The 17364-nt window shown below is 32.7% G+C and overlaps 1 protein-coding gene across 1 annotated transcript in view; it reads left to right on the forward strand.

Moving 5' to 3' along the window:
• ACTR3 (actin related protein 3) overlaps positions 1-16579 on the forward strand; it is a 56042-nt gene extending 39463 nt beyond the window's left edge. The window contains exons 7-12 of the mRNA XM_016156298.2: positions 1086-1229; positions 2823-2996; positions 10624-10716; positions 10911-11036; positions 14183-14266; positions 15360-16579. Of these exons, the coding sequence (XP_016011784.1) occupies positions 1086-1229; positions 2823-2996; positions 10624-10716; positions 10911-11036; positions 14183-14266; positions 15360-15455 (717 nt within the window). The 3' untranslated portion in view covers positions 15456-16579. The remainder of the gene's footprint in view (positions 1-1085; positions 1230-2822; positions 2997-10623; positions 10717-10910; positions 11037-14182; positions 14267-15359) is intronic.
• Positions 16580-17364: the final 785 nt, after the last annotated feature.

A 17364-nucleotide genomic window follows, 5' to 3' on the forward strand; every position in this document is an offset into this window, starting at 1 on the left:
GGAACATAGACTATTCCCAGTTATGTATGAGCTTTGGGAATTGTTTTGCCCACTCCTTTTGAGAGATTCTTTTCTCTGGCCTTAATGGTTTCCTCACATGCATCTGATAATTACTAATCTGCTAAAATGATAACTCTTTTCATATCTCTAGCACTCACTAGCCACGCAGCTTTTTCCACTTTAGTAATCTGACTTGCAAACTGTAGCTATCTTGACTTCTCTGAAATCTAAATTCTGTATCCTCAACTTAATGAGAACACCAAACTCTGTTAGGGTTCTCCCTCCCATTATTTCTGCCTGAGAACTCTCCATAAGGAGTGAGATGGGATGTGTTTGTAGCACTTACCTTGTTTGTTTTCCCTTCTCTTAGGGATCACTGCCCTACTCTGCCTGTTCTCCAATATCCTAAAACCTTTATTTCATGTAATTTGTCCTGTTTTATCTTTAAGGTGAGAGGATGAATCTGATCCCTAATATTTTGTCATGGGCAGATGAAGACATTCATGATGTTTTTTGTTAATGAAATTTAATTTTTCTAAATTATTTCTTGCACTTCTGACTTGTATCAGTAAATTTATGAACTCATTCTGCAGAATTTAATTATTTGGCATTACGATGGTGCATGGAATGTCTCAGTCATGAGAAATTGGTACCTACTTCATTAGGAAAAATGATAGGCACTTGTGAGATAATAATCAAATTTCCTACAATGCAATTTTTTATTGAAATTATAGATTAAAAAATCATATCATCTGAAGTCTGCTATCTAAAATATTTAATACTTCTGAAAATCATTCTTTCTGTGTTGTTTGGCCATTTCAGTCATAGTTTAAACTCTTCCCAGTGGGAGAATATGTCTAAGTTGGTGGCCATTTTTGTTCAGAATATCTGTACAGTATTATAAATTTTATAAGTAAACTGAGAGGAATATAGTTGAGGAATGAATACTAGAATTTTCCTGGAGTAAAAGCAGTACTTGAGAATAGAAATACCCTAAGCTGAGATACAGGTCTTTAATGTCTAATTATTTTGGTGGTATTAATTTTGAAAGTATTGACAGTAAATTTGACACTTTTTTTTTCTAGGCTGAAGGGTATGTGATTGGCAGCTGTATTAAGCACATTCCCATCGCAGGACGAGATATAACATATTTTATTCAGCAATTGCTGAGAGATCGAGAAGTAGGAATCCCTCCAGAGCAATCCTTGGAAACTGCTAAGGCAGTAAAGGTAAAAAATAATGATGAGAGTGTAATTCAGTTGGAAATTAATATCGGATTTGTAAGATTAACATGAAAAATTCTTTAGAACAGTACCTTTAAAAAAAACCTTGTTAGCCAGTTACTATTCATTGCCCTTAATTATATATATGTTTTCTCTGTATTTCTTATAAGGAAATTTTGGGGGGATTATCAACTCTTTTCCTGTCCTTTCCACATTTCACCTTTGAGAGACCATGTATACATCTTGATTTGAACATGTCCTTTCGTGATAATTCTTTTTCATAAAAATAAATTAGTTCACTTAAGAGTCCTCACATCTCAATTTCTTCACTGAATTCCTTATTTTAATCCTAACAGTTTTCTGTTACAAATTTTTTTTGGTGTAACTGATTGATTCGGTTATAGAATGCATAGTTAGCTCAAGTGATAGGGTAAATGGAAGAAAAATGTGAAGGCTATTTAAGGTATTTAAATAATTTGTATGCTGTGTAAGTCTTATATTAGTGCTGCATAAAAACTATCAAAAAACATTGCTTTTTAAAATTTATCATTTGTTAGCATACCTAAAAAATTTCAGTGTATCTCTCACATATGTTTTGAATGTGTAAAAGCAAAATTGCTCTGGCAAAAACAACTTCATTAATTTGCCTGTCTTTGCATGATTGTAGGGTTTTCCTTGCACTTCAGAGATTAGGAATGGAAATGAATTTACTGCTTCCTAGGTAGTAAGAGAATTACTAAATGGCTGCCAAAAACCACCCCAAGTTGGTGGCATCAATATTAAGTATGCAGAATATTAATATGAACACTGCTGTTTCGGTATCTTTGAGAAATCTCTGGAGTTTAACGCAATCATATTCTTTATTTTCTAACTTTCCTTTTATTTCTTTTGATATCAATAATAATGTTATCTGTTTTGGATAGTATCCTCGCTGTATAAAAACATATGAAATATATATTCTTATTTAAAAAGAAATAGAAGTCTGGCAATCAGGAGTCCATAGATTGTTATAACTTATAACATTTTTGAATTTCGTTTTAGATGAAAACTTTTACTTAGGACATATAACCAAATATATAAGATAAGAATTCAGCATGGCTGGTAATATAATGAAAAAGAATAGTTTACATTCAGCCTTTTTTACTTACTTAGACCACATAATCAGTTTTGTTCCCGGGAAGTATTAAGGGTTCTATATTAATTTGTAAGGATACATCAGTTAATAGTTATTATTCAGTTCTGTGTTTATGTTATGCTTTCTCCTCTTCCAAATATAGACTTTATTAACTGAAATGGTATAAAGTATTAGAGGACATTGATGAACATTTTCATAAAATGATATTGAAATAGCAGAACTTGACTCTTTTTTTATTTGTCAAATCATATTCTATTCATATATGAAGCCAGGAATTATGTGTAGGAACGAGGTGTTTATTCATACTGCACATATAATAATATCTTAATACAAAATTTTCTTCTGTTTTATTTTCTAATTTTTTGTCTGAAGATTTTTAAAAATTCTAGTTGACTGAAAATATGCCATTCTTTTTTAAGTTTTTCTAAAACAACAGGAAAAATTTTTTTTTGTTGTTTTTCTAGGAGCGCTATAGTTATGTCTGCCCAGATTTAGTAAAAGAATTTAACAAATATGACACAGATGGATCAAAGTGGATTAAACAGTATACTGGAATCAATGCTATCTCAAAGAAAGAATTTTCCATCGACGTTGGTTATGAGAGATTCTTGGGACCTGAAATCTTTTTTCATCCAGAGGTAATTTTTTTTAGCTGTAGTTTTTAAAAAATATTCAGCAGAAAATATCGATCAACTATAAGATTCAGAAAGAGTTAATATCAGGAACTTTCTTTTGTATACTAAAATATTAAAGTGAATCTTATTGTTTAAGAAAAAAATTACTTATGTTAAAATAGGCTAAACAGTTAATATTTTTCATATATTTAGAAAAATGTAACTTTTGTCTCTAATTGTGGCTTATGTGAGGTCATGAAAAGGGGGTCCTTAAAATTTACGATCGTTTGAAGTATTTTGGGAGGGTTCTGGAACCTCCTCAACTCTCCTCATATAAAATCACCATTGTACAAAGAACCTTCAGTTGTTCATCATGAGAAAATATGCAACTATGAGCAAAATAGTTTTCTGTCTGAAATGTTAGTAACATGCAGGCTATATTAAATTAATAAAAAAAATGTGCTTTTAATAGAGAAAAGTTCTTCTAGTACCTTAGTTAAGAAACTTTAGTAATAGAATTACTAACTTTAAATGCTTACTCTTGTTACTATTTACTCAGCAAATAGTAAGTGAATATAATTCTCATGGTCTCAGTTAAAGCATTGAGTACTCAGAAATTAATTTGTCTTGCTCTTATCAAGCTTAAAGAATAAGAGAGATGAATATTTGAAAAGGTATGGTTGCTGATGAATGCATATATCTAGTGAGTGCATAGGAACATAGAGCATTTAAGTTTACTTGGGAGAACCAGAGAAACTTAAAGAAGTTAACATTTGAACTGGGATTTAAAAGATGAATGGGTGTTTGTCAGGCAGGAATGCTAGGGCGATATATTTCTAGCAGAGGAGATAAGCTGGATAGAGGTTTGGGATATGAGAGAGTTAGATGATCAAAGTATAAGGGAAAGACTGGTAGGAGATAGGTCCAGATGGGGTGTTCATGAGGGACTAATATGCTATGCGAAGGAATTACTGGATTCTTTAGTCATGCGGAAAACTTCAGCATGGAAATGACACAGATTTTCATATGGTATTAGAAGGCTCACTAAGTTGTGGGTTGGATAGATTGGAACAGAGGTGTGAATTGTGTTGGAAACGTGAGTTTATTGCAGTTTTTCAGACATTGCAAGACACTGTCAGTATGTCAATAAGAATGACAAAAGAGGTGAGAGAAAATGAATAGAACCAACATGACTTAACCGATTTCCTAGATGTGAAGAGAGTAAGAATATGAAGAATCCATGATCATTCCTCAGTTTGTAACTTCAGCAACTAGATGTCATGCCATCCACTGGTATTAGAAACAGTGAAAGGGAAGAATAGGTGAGATGGAAACATGAGATGAGTTTATAATTCATCTTTAAAAAGTTCCAAAAGAAACACTTGCATTCTAAAGGGTTTTGAACTGGTGTGTGGTCTTCTAGTGAGGATAGATATGAAGTCATCACCACATATGAAGCAAAGGAAGAAATTTTGATCAGGGAGAAGTTGTGGAGTGGGAACAAGGGGGAGAATGGGACCTTGGTGAACATCAACACTTTATGGACAGAGTAAGAGGAGCTTGCAAAGAATACTGAAGAATACAGAAAAAGAGAAGCGAAGTTAAGGGATTGTGGTGCTAACATTAGAGAAGTGAATGTTTGAAGGAGGGAGATTAATTAGTTCTAGTTGCTACAATGAGGTAATAGAGGAAACTTGAGAAGTACTCATGGATTTTTAGCATTCAGATTATTGGTGATTTTAGGAGAGCAGTTTCAGTGGAATGGTGTGATAGAGAGGCATCTTGTTGCATCATTGAGAGGTAAAAGATTGGGAATTGACAGTCTGGACATCCTGGGAGGTGGCTCTGAAACAAAAGCATAATGACCACTGCAGACTGGTAAGAAGTCAATTGCAAGAGCCTTGCAATAAAATAAGGCTGAAGTTAGTTTTAGTTTTGAGAGGGGTTATTCCAGTGACAGAGGTAAGGATTTAAGTATGGGAACTGGAAAATGTGGACCTGGGAAGAGTAGAGGAGCAGGCAGGTAGCTGAGGAAGTTCATCCTGGTTCATAGGTTCAGTTATTTTTCATGAAATGGGATCAAGCTGTTTGGTTGGAAGAGGGATTGGACTTAGGTTGAGGGCTGGGAGAAAATAGTGACTTTTATAAACACTGTTGAGGAGACTTGAGATGGTAACGATATTGATAACAGTGAGGAACCACTGAAGTTAGATATCCAAAACTTTTAATCATAAAATAGTGTCCTGTGTCCTCCCTCTTTCCGCCCTTTTACCCTACTCCCACAGGCATTGTGGGAAAGGCAGTCAGTTTTCACAAGACAAAGGTTAGATTGTTGCAGCATGGAGAAGAGGGAATCAGGAATTACTTAAGAGATAGTGAGAGATGTAGGCCAGGATGGAGATCATGATCAATTGGCATGTAGTTGTAAATTATGAGTAAAGGAGTCAGCACCTGAAGGATAAGACATTGTCGTCAGACAGGTATACAGGAGTTCTGAGGTTTTAGTACATTTTCTTTGCAGCTTTTAAATAAATTAAAATGATACATGCACACAGTAAAGTCAACACTGACAGGCTTTTAAAACAAACAAAAAAGGCAGCTCTTCACTCCCACCCCCATTTTCACTCCCACCCCCATTTTCCCCACCTGTTTTGTGTTCTGCAGAGCAGCTACTGGCTCTTATCCATTACTTTTGGTGATTACATTCTCATTTCCAAATACTATGCTTGTACTGCTGGTTTTTTTTTTTTTTTTTTAGATAAATCAGTGTAAATAGTTTATCTACTAAACCTTATTTTCAGTTAGTTGATATTTTTCCAAGACCCTCTTTTCCCTAAACCTTGTCCATACGTTATGTTGTAGTTATTGGCTAAATCAATAATATTATACTGTTTACATACTATTTATAGAATGTTCACTTTAGAGGCCGTAGTGTAATGTGTTTTTTTCCCTCAAAATTTATTCATTTGTGTCATTTTCTATTTATTTATTCTTTCTTTTATTAATTCAACAAGTTTATAATTAACTACAAGCTGTGGGAGGGAACCTGGTGTTTCCCTATTTCATATGGAGAATTTTAACAAATTTTTTTGAGGCCTCATTTCTTTGCGTGGTTTCTTATACCTTCAATCTCTGGACCTTTTGAAGGTTCTACAGGGTGAATTGGTTCACTTCTTAGCAATATGCCCCTTTGGAAGCACTTAGGATATTACATTCCTTTTTTGTATTCCAAACACAGTTTAAATATTTTATGGTTTCTTTGCCTCCTTTTTTCTTCCTTGAGCATTCACCTTTCCTTTTAATTTCTTTCTGTCACTTTAGTGAGAATTCAAGAGGATGGAGATAAAAATGTGTAGCTAGCTGGAAGTCAGGGCAAATTTTCCCATGGGGCCATGTATATGTGAGTGGCTGAAGTGTAGGGGTGGATTAAAGGTCACCTGAGTTAAAGAACATCAGTTGTTTTGAAGTTGAAAATATTGAAGAGAAATATTAAAACCCTAACTTGAGAATAGGAAGTAGAGTATTGTAGAAGATCCTGAACCAAAGTCCTACATGAATAGGATCAGTATCATAAGATAGATAATAGCATGGAAGAAAAGAGATATATTGGATTTCAAAGGAGACAGCATTTGAGTGGAATACTCTTTACAGACATCCTTAGTTAATGTCTTGAGTGTTTTAAAAACCTTGAAACATTAGATATGTAAATAAAAGGAGTTTTGGCTGTATCATCAGTTAGGAAAGGGAAAGTTGTCTGGGTGAAAATTCATCTTGCTGCTAATGTTTCATATAGTTTTTTTTCCAATTATTAATTTAAGTAATCTTTATTGTTTGATATACTAAGTATACTTTGTTAAGTTTTTAAAATTTTTGAAATACTTTTACGCTCCATAGCTTTATTTTTCTTGTCTGTTTTAATTTCTTCTATGAGAAATTGATTTTCCTTTCTCTTTTAAGTTGTTTGTAAATATCGGTTACATATATGCACATAATTCAAAAATTAAAGTTATTTAAATTCTAATAAAAACCGGGAGTGCCCTCCAAGCTTCTCCCTATTTTTTTTTTTTTTTTTTCCTAGAGGTAATCAGTTCAAACTTTTTTTCACTGATTCTTTTGGTATTGCCTCCATAGCTGCACATTGCTTTGGTTATATTGCAACTTCAAGTTTTTTCAGTTTTAGGCATTTTCTGTCAACTTCCATCTGTGGAAGACGATTTGCCTTTCTCTCCTTTTTTTCCCATTGCAAACTACCTTTTCATACCCTTTCGTCCGAATAGTTATTACATTATAGTTTCAGTTAGGTAAAAATTTAGTGCTTATGTTTTTGTGAACACAAATTTTATTCAGATTTGAGCCATGTAGTTCAACATGAAATATTTTCCTATATTTGGTTTTTCATGGGGTCGTAAGTTGTTTGCTTAGTTTTAAAATAATTATCATTAACTCACCTGTAAACTCTCTTTACCAGTTTTATGACTGTCTTCTCAGGATATTCAGATACATAAGGTTTTCCATCAGTTTTTAGTACATCCGATATGTCCCAATCTGAACCTGTTTTCTTCCGCATCTTGTATAGAGTTGTCATAATCCTTCGCTGTCATTCTGTGGATTCCCTTTGCCTCTCTCTTGGGTTAGATCCCATTTTTCTCTATTCCATATGTTTTTCTTTTTTAATGTTGACTTTCTTATTTTGGTAGTGATCATTTGCTAATAGGATTTCTGATAAAAAAGAGGGTACTTGGGAGATAAGTTTAAGTCTTTGCATGTCTGAAAATGCATTCATTTTATCTTTACACTTGTTTGATAGTTATGTATAGTTTGGAAATCATTGTCCTTCAGCATTTCGAAGCCAGTGTTCCACTGCTTTCCCTTATAACTTGAAGTAGAAAAAGGTATGATTTCTAAACCTTGTATAGCAGCAGTCCCCAACCTTTTTGGCACTAGAGACTGGTACTTCTATGAGAATCTAATGATCTGAGGTGGAGTTGAGGCAGTGATGCTAGCGCTGATGATCTGAGGTGGAGTTGAGGCAGTGATGCTAGCACTGGGAGGGGCTGCAAATACAGATGAATCTTCGCTTGCTCTCCCACTACTCACCACCTACTCTGCAGCCTGGTTTCTAACAGGCCACAAATAGGTACTGGTCTGCGGTCCCGGGTTTGGGGACCCCTGTGTATAGGACCTGTTTTTTTCTCTTTGGTTCTTATAGATCTTCCTTTGTCTCATAGCATTTTGGTGTGGTACTTTGTCTTCTAGTTGCTCTTGTCTTTTTGTTTTAATATCTAGGTGATATCTTTGATTTTTACCTCTGATTCTTCTGTCAAATTTTTTATTTTTGGTAACATTTAATTTTCAAGAGCTTCTTCTACTTCTGCTTTTGAATGTTCCTTTTTTTATGATAACCTGTCCTGTTTCATGGTTGCCTATCTATTTTCTGATTTCTGAGGATATTACTGATAGATTTTTTTTGACGTTAAATTCATTACTGCATAGTTTCTTTCTTCCAAGTTGCCTTTCCCTTTGTTTTGATTCCTGCTTTTTTTTTTTTTTTTTTTTAGCTAGAGACTTTTGGAGCATCATTCATTTAAGAAGGAGACACTAAAAAGCTGATTGGAAATCTGAGCTTTGTGGATAGGGCTTGTTGACTATGGCTTTTTCTTTGGAGAAATGCTCTTACTGTGTGTTTCTTTAGGTCATTTGAGCAATCCATTTCCAAGGGAAGATTCCTACCTGGAAGGTAAAGATAGGCAGCCAAATCGAAGAGGGTTGATTGACATTTGTGTGTCTGCACTAGGCTGCATACCTTTACTTAAAGCCCCCTTTTCATTTTCATTCTTTTTAGCTGTGTATGAGAGTCCTGGGACTCTAATTTATTCCCTTTAGAGAATAGATTAACTAGTTTTCTCCTTGAATGAGGAGGAGGGATTTCATAGACTTCTTTGGAGTCGATCTGGGGCTTAAACTGCTGTTTAGAGAGACCATCTACCAGTCTGTCTTCTTGCCCTCTTTCCACCTCAATTTCAGTGATAACGGGTACAGCCAGTTTCCTGTGGGATTTGTGTGATACAGAAGAGCTTGGTTCTTGGCCTTCCCTACTGTTGACTTAACTGTTTTGGAGGGAATGCATGGTCTTGTTTATCTGCTTTCCGGATTCTAGTTTACCAGATTTTGTTGCTTTCCTATTCTTTCCATACCTTTGGGATTATGCTGTTTTGCAAAATTCTTTTTAATGGTGCTTTTAGGAGAGAGAGAGAACAAGATTATATATGTATGTTCAGTTTACCCTGTTTTCTGAGAACAGAACTTTTTTTTGTATTATATAAACTCTGTCACTTCCCAAGTAAATTTTAATATTCTTTCTCCTATAGTTTTAGAAATATTTCTGTCATAGTTCCTTGGTCAGGATTCACTCTTTTTTTTTTTTTTTTAATTAAAGTATAAAGTATAGACATCTGAACTTGAACACTGAAGATAAAATGTATGAAAGAATGGGGATATTTATTTTTGAACTGCTAAATTTTACATCATAAATAACTAGAAAGTACTGTTTTTAGAAGGAATGGTTTGGCACTTTTTTTTTTTAAGGAAATTAAAATTTTTTGGTAAAGCTTTTTAGCTTAATGTGTTTCTTTGGATGTATCCTCCATAAATTTTTCAGAAGAGAGAAAGAGTGATCCTACCTCAGTAGTCACTTGCAGTAATATGAAGACCACACCTGATCAGGGAACGCTGCTATATAGAGGCAGGACTAATCTTTTTACTAAAAGTGAAAGAAAAGGCTTAAAAGTAGCCTTATTGGATTGAGCCTGTTAGTATTAAAGTATTGAATAACTTCCAGGTATTTATTGTTAATTTGTTTATTGTTAACTCTTCTTTTCCTTCATTTATTTACTAAATAAATATTCATCGCTTGCTGCCTTATTTCATATTTTTTTTGTTGTCACCTGGGGTTCTACAGCACTATAGTCCGAGCTTTTTCAAAAATTTTTCAAATCAGACTTCATTTCTTTCTATATCAGAATTTCTGTGGGTGGATCCAGGTTACGTGATTATTTAAAGGTTCTGTAAATTTTTCATTTTTTGTATGTTCTTGATTGAAAACAATTATGAGAAGGGTGCAGAGATATAGCACAAAAATGAATGACCCTATCTTTGCCTTATACTTGCTCATAGTATAGCACATAAACTCTTTTAAGGGTAGAGAAAATATGAGAAGGTTAATCGTGTGTGTGTGTGTATATGTTTTAGATAAATACTGAAGAGTACAGCTAACAAAGGACAATGTAGAGAATTTGCAAGTTGTATATTAACAAGTTGGTAACACCTTTAAATGAATGCTATGGAATATATCTTCTGTCAAATTGTTAATATTTTAAGTCCTGGTTTTGAGGATTAAATCTTTTTAAAGCTTTCGACAGATTCTATGGTTGTAGAGTTTATTTGGGATGGTAGGTAAAAGTGTATTATACAACATACTCTACAGATTATTTTTAACAGACTTGTTAGGGAGGGAGATTTGAGAAGGAATGTTGCTTTGACAGTGTAAGTCATTATGGAAATGAAATGAGCTTAAAAATAATTTTAATTTTTAATTGTGATATTTAAGTCAGTAGTGATCTAATCTCTATCATATATCCAACTTATTTTTCAGTTTGCTAATCCAGACTTTACTCAACCTATCTCAGAAGTTGTAGATGAAGTAATTCAGAATTGCCCTATTGATGTCAGACGTCCTCTTTACAAGGTCAGTATTTAATAGCTAAATTGTTATTCAAGATCATACCTTTACAAAACTTTCTTTCCATTGTTGACTATTAAATTTAGAAACACCTTACATCAAAAGAATATAATAGAATTTTAATGCCATTTCTTGTATCTTTAAAATTTTTATTTCTTTTTAAATATGTCATATTTACTTATTTTTCTCCATAAATATAGAATATTGTCCTCTCCGGAGGGTCAACCATGTTCAGGGACTTCGGACGTCGCTTGCAACGAGATTTGAAAAGAACTGTAGATGCCAGGCTGAAATTAAGTGAGGAATTGAGTGGCGGTAGATTGAAGGTTGGTTTTTTCAATTGCTGGGGAGATGATTATTATAATGGAGATGGGAAACGTGTGCCAGCTTTTGCTTTTATTTAGGCAAGTGAGAGGAATTTGTCAGGTATTCTGTTGGAAAGCGGTTAATTTTATAGATTCATGTCCATAATATTCTTGGTCATTTGATTTCTCTAGGATATTATCTACATTTCTGTAAAATATTCTTAGTTGTAGCTGTGAGAGTTTTTTAAATCTCTCTCGCAGATGATTTATACATGTGTGTGTTAGCAGTAGTAGTGGATTCCTTGTATATTCCAGGGATAATATTCTTTATGGTTCCACAAAATTTAAAATAACTTCTATCGCAGGATGGTAAAGCAGAGATGAGAGAAGCTGATGTTGAGAGGTCAAGCCTACTTTTCACAAACTGACTGTAGCCTCCCCCATAGCAGCATTATAGTATGAAATCAAAATGTGGTTCAACAAAATAACCTTTCAATTATATGTCCTGGACTTTTGGACTTGCTGTCAAAAAATCAAAATTAATTTTAAATTTTCAGATGTCTGCTTTCTATATGAGACAAATTTTCAGTAAATTTTGTTTTATCCATGTTAAATGTAGAATATTGAAACAAAACTTGATTCATAGGATACATTGCTAAATAAAACACATTTTATTCAGTTTAGAAAATTACCAAGAATGAGGGCTCTATCTGAGACTACCATAGTCATTCAAAATTACTTAAAAGTAAAATACAACACTCTAGGGTTTCTTGCTTGTTGAGAAATTGAATGATAGCTGCTTTCACCTTCTAAATTTTGATTATCTTAACCCTTTCATTTCATGGAGTTGTAATTATTCATTACAACTCCATGAAATGAAAAAAATGCTGTTTTTGCATATAATATGTCAATAAAGTAAAAATGTTTAAACATTTTTAAGTTTTTGATACATTTCTAAATAAGAAATTTCCAGTTATGTCAGCTGTTGACATATATAGTGATAGTGAAAACCCTGTATGCTAAGAATTTTGCCTCCTTCCATTTTGCTTTATTCATTAGTCATTTTATAGATCTTCATAATGTCTTTATATATCTGTATCTAAATCTGGCTTTATTCCCTTTCACTCTGTAATTTTTAATGGCAACCACATAGCTTTTTAAAAAAACAACCACAAACATAAGCCATATCTTTTTATGACTTGTTTTAAAACTTTTTATTTTGAAATGATTTCATACTTAACAGAAAAGTTGTAAAACTTAGTAGAAGGAATTCTTACATATATATAGTTGACCTAGATTCCCCAAATGTTAGCATTTTATATTAACTTTGTTTTTTTCTCTATTTATATGTATACAAACATACACATATACCTACACATGCAAAAATTTTTCTGAATTGTTTTGAGAATTAGTTGCATATGTGATGGCCCATTATCCCTGATATTTTAGTCTGTATTTCTTAAAAACAGGATGTTACAATTCAAAATATCAGGAAATTCAGTCTTGGTACAATATATTATCTAGTTATAGACCTGATTCAAAGTTCACCAATTCTCCATTATTGTTTTTTTCATAGCAAAAGGAGAAAAAGTATGCATTTTTTCTGGTCTAGGATCCAATCTAGGATTACATGTTTAGATTGGTTACCATGTCCCTTCAATCTGGAATAATTAGTCTTTTTTGTCTTTTATCACCATAACATTTTTAAAGATTACAGGTCATTTGTTTTGCAGAATATTTCTTAGTTTGGGATTGTCTGATGTTTCCTCATGATCAAATTCAGAGTATGCACTTTTGGCAATAATACCACATATGATGTTGTGTCCTTTTTATTGCATTATATCAGTAGACAAATAATATGATTTGTCCCATATGTTAATTTAGATAAGTTGATTAAGTTGTGTCTCACAGGTTTTCTTACATAAAGTTGTTATTTTTTTCATTTATATTTAATAAGACTCTTGTTTGGAAATACTTTCAAACTGTGTGACCATCGTGATTCTCATCAGACTTTCAACCACTGGTTTTACCACCCATTTTTCTTTCCTAAAATAGTTATTACTGTTGTAGTTGCCATATGGTATTTTGCAAATTCCATCATCCCTTCTATGTTTTACTTACAGAAGAGTTTTCCTTCCTTCTTCCTTCCCTCTCTCTCATCTGTATGAACTTCTAATTTGTCATATTATTCTGTAGGCTATATCATTGATATTGTGATTTAATACCAACATATTAATACTATTAGTATCAATACTTTTGATGCTTAGATTTTTCTCAGATTTGGCCAGTGGGAGCATTTTCAGGTGGCTTTTGTTATTGTTTTGTTTTGTTAAGGTCCCAGTCTTGTTTAAGCACTTTCTCAGTTTCTGGAACAGCAAGCTATTCCAGGCTCATCTTGTACATTCTCTTCTCCAGTCTAGGAATCAGCATTTTTTTTTTTTTTTTGCCCCAGCTCAACCTTGTTCATTTTAGTGGAGAATGCTATTAAGAAACCAAGTTTTGGACACTAGGTATATTCGTTGCTGATGTAGGTCACTGCTTCTAGGCCTTCTTGGTGGTCAGAGCGAGGGTGTGTGTGGGTGCATGCACGCACACACACACATACACACACACACCTCTGTCTAGTTTTCGATATAAGTTAAAAACAATGAATTATGCTGATATCGCTAGTTCCAGAATACCAGAGGTTTATTCCAGTGTCTACCTTTCCATATTTGTAATGCCCTTCTCTGATCATGAGAAACCAAGCTTCCATTATGTACAATATACTTATATCTTTGCTCAGTCCTGGAATACGTGTATACAGTAGTTTCAGAATTTTTGATCCATACCACTGTGAGAAATAGGCCTACTAACTAGGGTTCATTATTGCTCAGTTTTTATCTTAAACCTGCGGGCATAGTCATAATACTGTGTTCCCAAGTTACTTGGATTAGTACCTTCCCCAACTTCACTGTGGTTATGTTTTTTAAAAAAATAAAATTTGCTTAATATTTTTCAGCTCTATTCTGTTTTGCTGTATGTGCCTTCTGCATCTTTTAAAGTTTTATTTTGAGTTTGTGAAACATCATGTTTTTTGTGTGTATGTATTTTACATTTAAGGTTAAATGGTACCAAAACTGTTATTTTAATTTACTATTGAACTGATATTATTATGTCTTTTTTAGCCAAAACCTATTGATGTACAAGTCATTACACACCACATGCAGAGGTATGCAGTTTGGTTTGGAGGATCGATGCTGGCTTCCACGGTAAATGAGATAAAGCTTACTTTTATAATTTGATTTTTTTATTTTAAAAAAAAAACAATTTAGAAGAACAAGGAAAATTTCTGTATATTTTTTAAAGTTTTAAAATTGTATACATATGTACATGGTATTTTTAAAAATGTAAGTCATTTGGAGTTAATGTTTATATTTTTCTTTGATTGCTGGACATTACTAGACATAGAGTATTTAGAGTTTTTGAATTTACCTGTAGGGAAATTTTATTAACTCTGTCATAATACAGATATCAAAAGATCATTGTTTTTTCTGTGCAAATATATAAAAACAGTAAGATAAGAGTAATGTTTCATTGCACAGGAAGTACAGTGTTCTAAACTAAGTAGAAGGAATTGGTCTAAGAGCCCTCTCCTCAAACAGAAACATCTTAACGCCACTTCAGAAAATATTTTGATATTAGCTGAGTAAATATTGGTGCTCTATTTTATAGTGCACAGAATATTGAGTAAAATGAAGAACCTTTTATTTTGAATTATTTGAAAATTAATGCAACCTTGAATTTAAAATCATTTAAAAATGAGAGATAAAAGTTAATTTTCTTCCTTAATTTTAGTCATCTTCAGTTGTGCCACATAACTTACTGGGGTTTGTAGCTTTGCCATTTGAGAGATGAGAGACATTGAATAGTTTGTCTATACCAGCCCATGAGTGAGGAAAGCAAATTGATCTACAAGTTTTTGTAGGATGACTAAGAGTGGTTTATCTGTACTTCAGATTAAGTGCTGCGGCTTCAGATTATTGATTCAATGTACAGTTTGGGAAAGCCTCAGTAGAATTTTCTGGGTATTCGAGTATCCTCCTTCTTCATTCCTCAAAATTTCTAAATTCCAGGACAAACAGGTATTGAGGAAGAAGTGGAAGGATATGAGTTAAATGCTCCCTTTTAATTCTGAGTTAGAATTAGAGGTGATTTTTAAGTCATCATTGCTAGAATTTTGAAGCTTTATTCAAGTACTTGATAGACTAATGATAAACATTTTAGATTTAACAAATCTATTTTAAAGCATATTGAAAAGTAATAGATTTTTGCCCTTTATAAAAATATATGTTTTATTTTCAGCCTGAGTTCTACCAAGTATGCCACACCAAAAAGGATTATGAAGAAATTGGACCTAGCATTTGTCGTCACAATCCAGTGTTTGGAGTCATGTCGTAAAATTGACTGCCTAGTTATTGGGGTTAGGGAGGTGGGGAAGAAATAATCTTTCTGATTACCTGTTTTGTCTGGATGGCTGGTTTTGAGGTTTGAAACCTGACTTGAAATAATAAGACCAAACATTAATTATACAGGATATTTTAATAAGTATATCAACATGCGAATGTAGAGGAGAGCCAAAATGATTGTTTTTCTTTAGATCGAATATTTGAATCTTATGTGTAATGAGAAAAAGTGGGTTTTAGTTCTCTCTGTGCCCTGATATTTTGTATATTATTGAATTATCCAAGATTTGATGGGATTTATCGGTATGTAGATAGCTCTATAATGCTTGAATTGTACACTTCTAAGTGTGCAGTGCAAGAGCTTGTTTATATTTCATACTTTTTATACTTTGAGGAAAAAAGTCAAAGAAAAACTAGTATTTGAGTACAAAAAAGTGACCAAGTAAAGGATAAATTGAAAAAATAGCCTCATGAGACTTAGAGTACACACACACTCATGGGATTCCAGTTATTATGAATTGCTTCTATACCCCTGTGCTACCCCAATGGTTTTCTTTGCAAATGCTTTGGAACTAAGAAGCTAGTATCTTGGATTAACTGATGCCTGCTAGTGCTTTCTGATTACTCGCATTCTGTTTGTCGCTTTAAAGGAAAAGTAAAGACAAGACTGTTGGACAAGTATTGCAGGTCTGTAGTGTCACTTCTTATAAAAAATGAATAATTTGATTACCAAAATTGGTATATTTAAAGCCTAATGCCATTCTAATAAAGGCACAAATTTCTTTTTAATACTTGTTTCAAGCTCTTTAATCTCTTTATAAGTTAACTAATAAATCTATTTTCTTCAGATCTCTGCAATAGTTCTTTAAAATTACAGCAGTTGGTTAGCAAGCCAACTTTTTTATGTGCTCTACACAAATAATTGTGAACTTTTAATATGTTGAATGCTTTCATTTTGATAACTGGATCTCCATTTGATATTTTCATTTGTATAACTCATTTGCAGTCTGGAAATTTTTTTAGTGCCAGTCCCTGACATATCATGGAAAGTTAATTTTCTTTGCATTTTAAAATATCTGGATCATGAAGAAAAAGTGATGAAAATAAATTAAAACTGAATTACCTTTTCTAATGTTTTTTTTTTTTTTAGAAGCAATGTCATTCTTTGTGTTTATTGTATCTTTATATGATTTCTGTTTCTTTTGGACTAGTGGGATTCATTGAAATCTTTATAATGTATATGGTAGAAAATTTCTTGCTAACTTGAAATTTTACCAGTTATTTATAGAAGACTAAAATGGCAAACGTTTTACAGGCTTTTTATTTACTTAAGCAGTAATACCAGTGAACACTTGAACTTCAATACCCATGAAAGTAACACACAGGATTAGTATACCTCTATCCAAAAGTCGAAGGACAAAATGTTTTTGATGTTTTTCTTGGAAAGATAGAATTGGGGAGTAAAGTTTATATTTAAATTGAATCTGGATATTTAAAATTATATTATTTATGTGAATCTTAATTATTTGAATATGGCAGTAAAGAATAAACTATATGTCTTATAGTAGTAGTAGTAGTATAGTAGCAGTAGTAGTAGTAGTAGTAATAGTAGTAGTAGTAGTGGTAATGGTAGTAGTAGTGGTGGTAGTATCAGTAGCAAAGATCTTGTTTTACTTGAAAAATTATTTTATAAACTATTAAAACTATTCAAACAGTTCTGAAAAATAGTTAAAGTAGGTTTCTTTTCCATCCTAGCCTGTCTTATTTTCTCATCATTACACTGTTAGAAACGTCTTATGTGTCCTTATAATTCTCTGCAAATATTGAAATGAATATAGCTCCCTTATTTTACACAAATAAGAGCTTACTGTATATACTGTTCTGCACTTTACCTTTGCAAATAT

This window comes from Rousettus aegyptiacus, unplaced genomic scaffold (genome assembly GCF_014176215.1).
Source record: "Rousettus aegyptiacus isolate mRouAeg1 unplaced genomic scaffold, mRouAeg1.p scaffold_m13_p_2, whole genome shotgun sequence".
In the NCBI taxonomy this organism is placed as follows: Eukaryota; Metazoa; Chordata; class Mammalia; order Chiroptera; family Pteropodidae; genus Rousettus; species Rousettus aegyptiacus.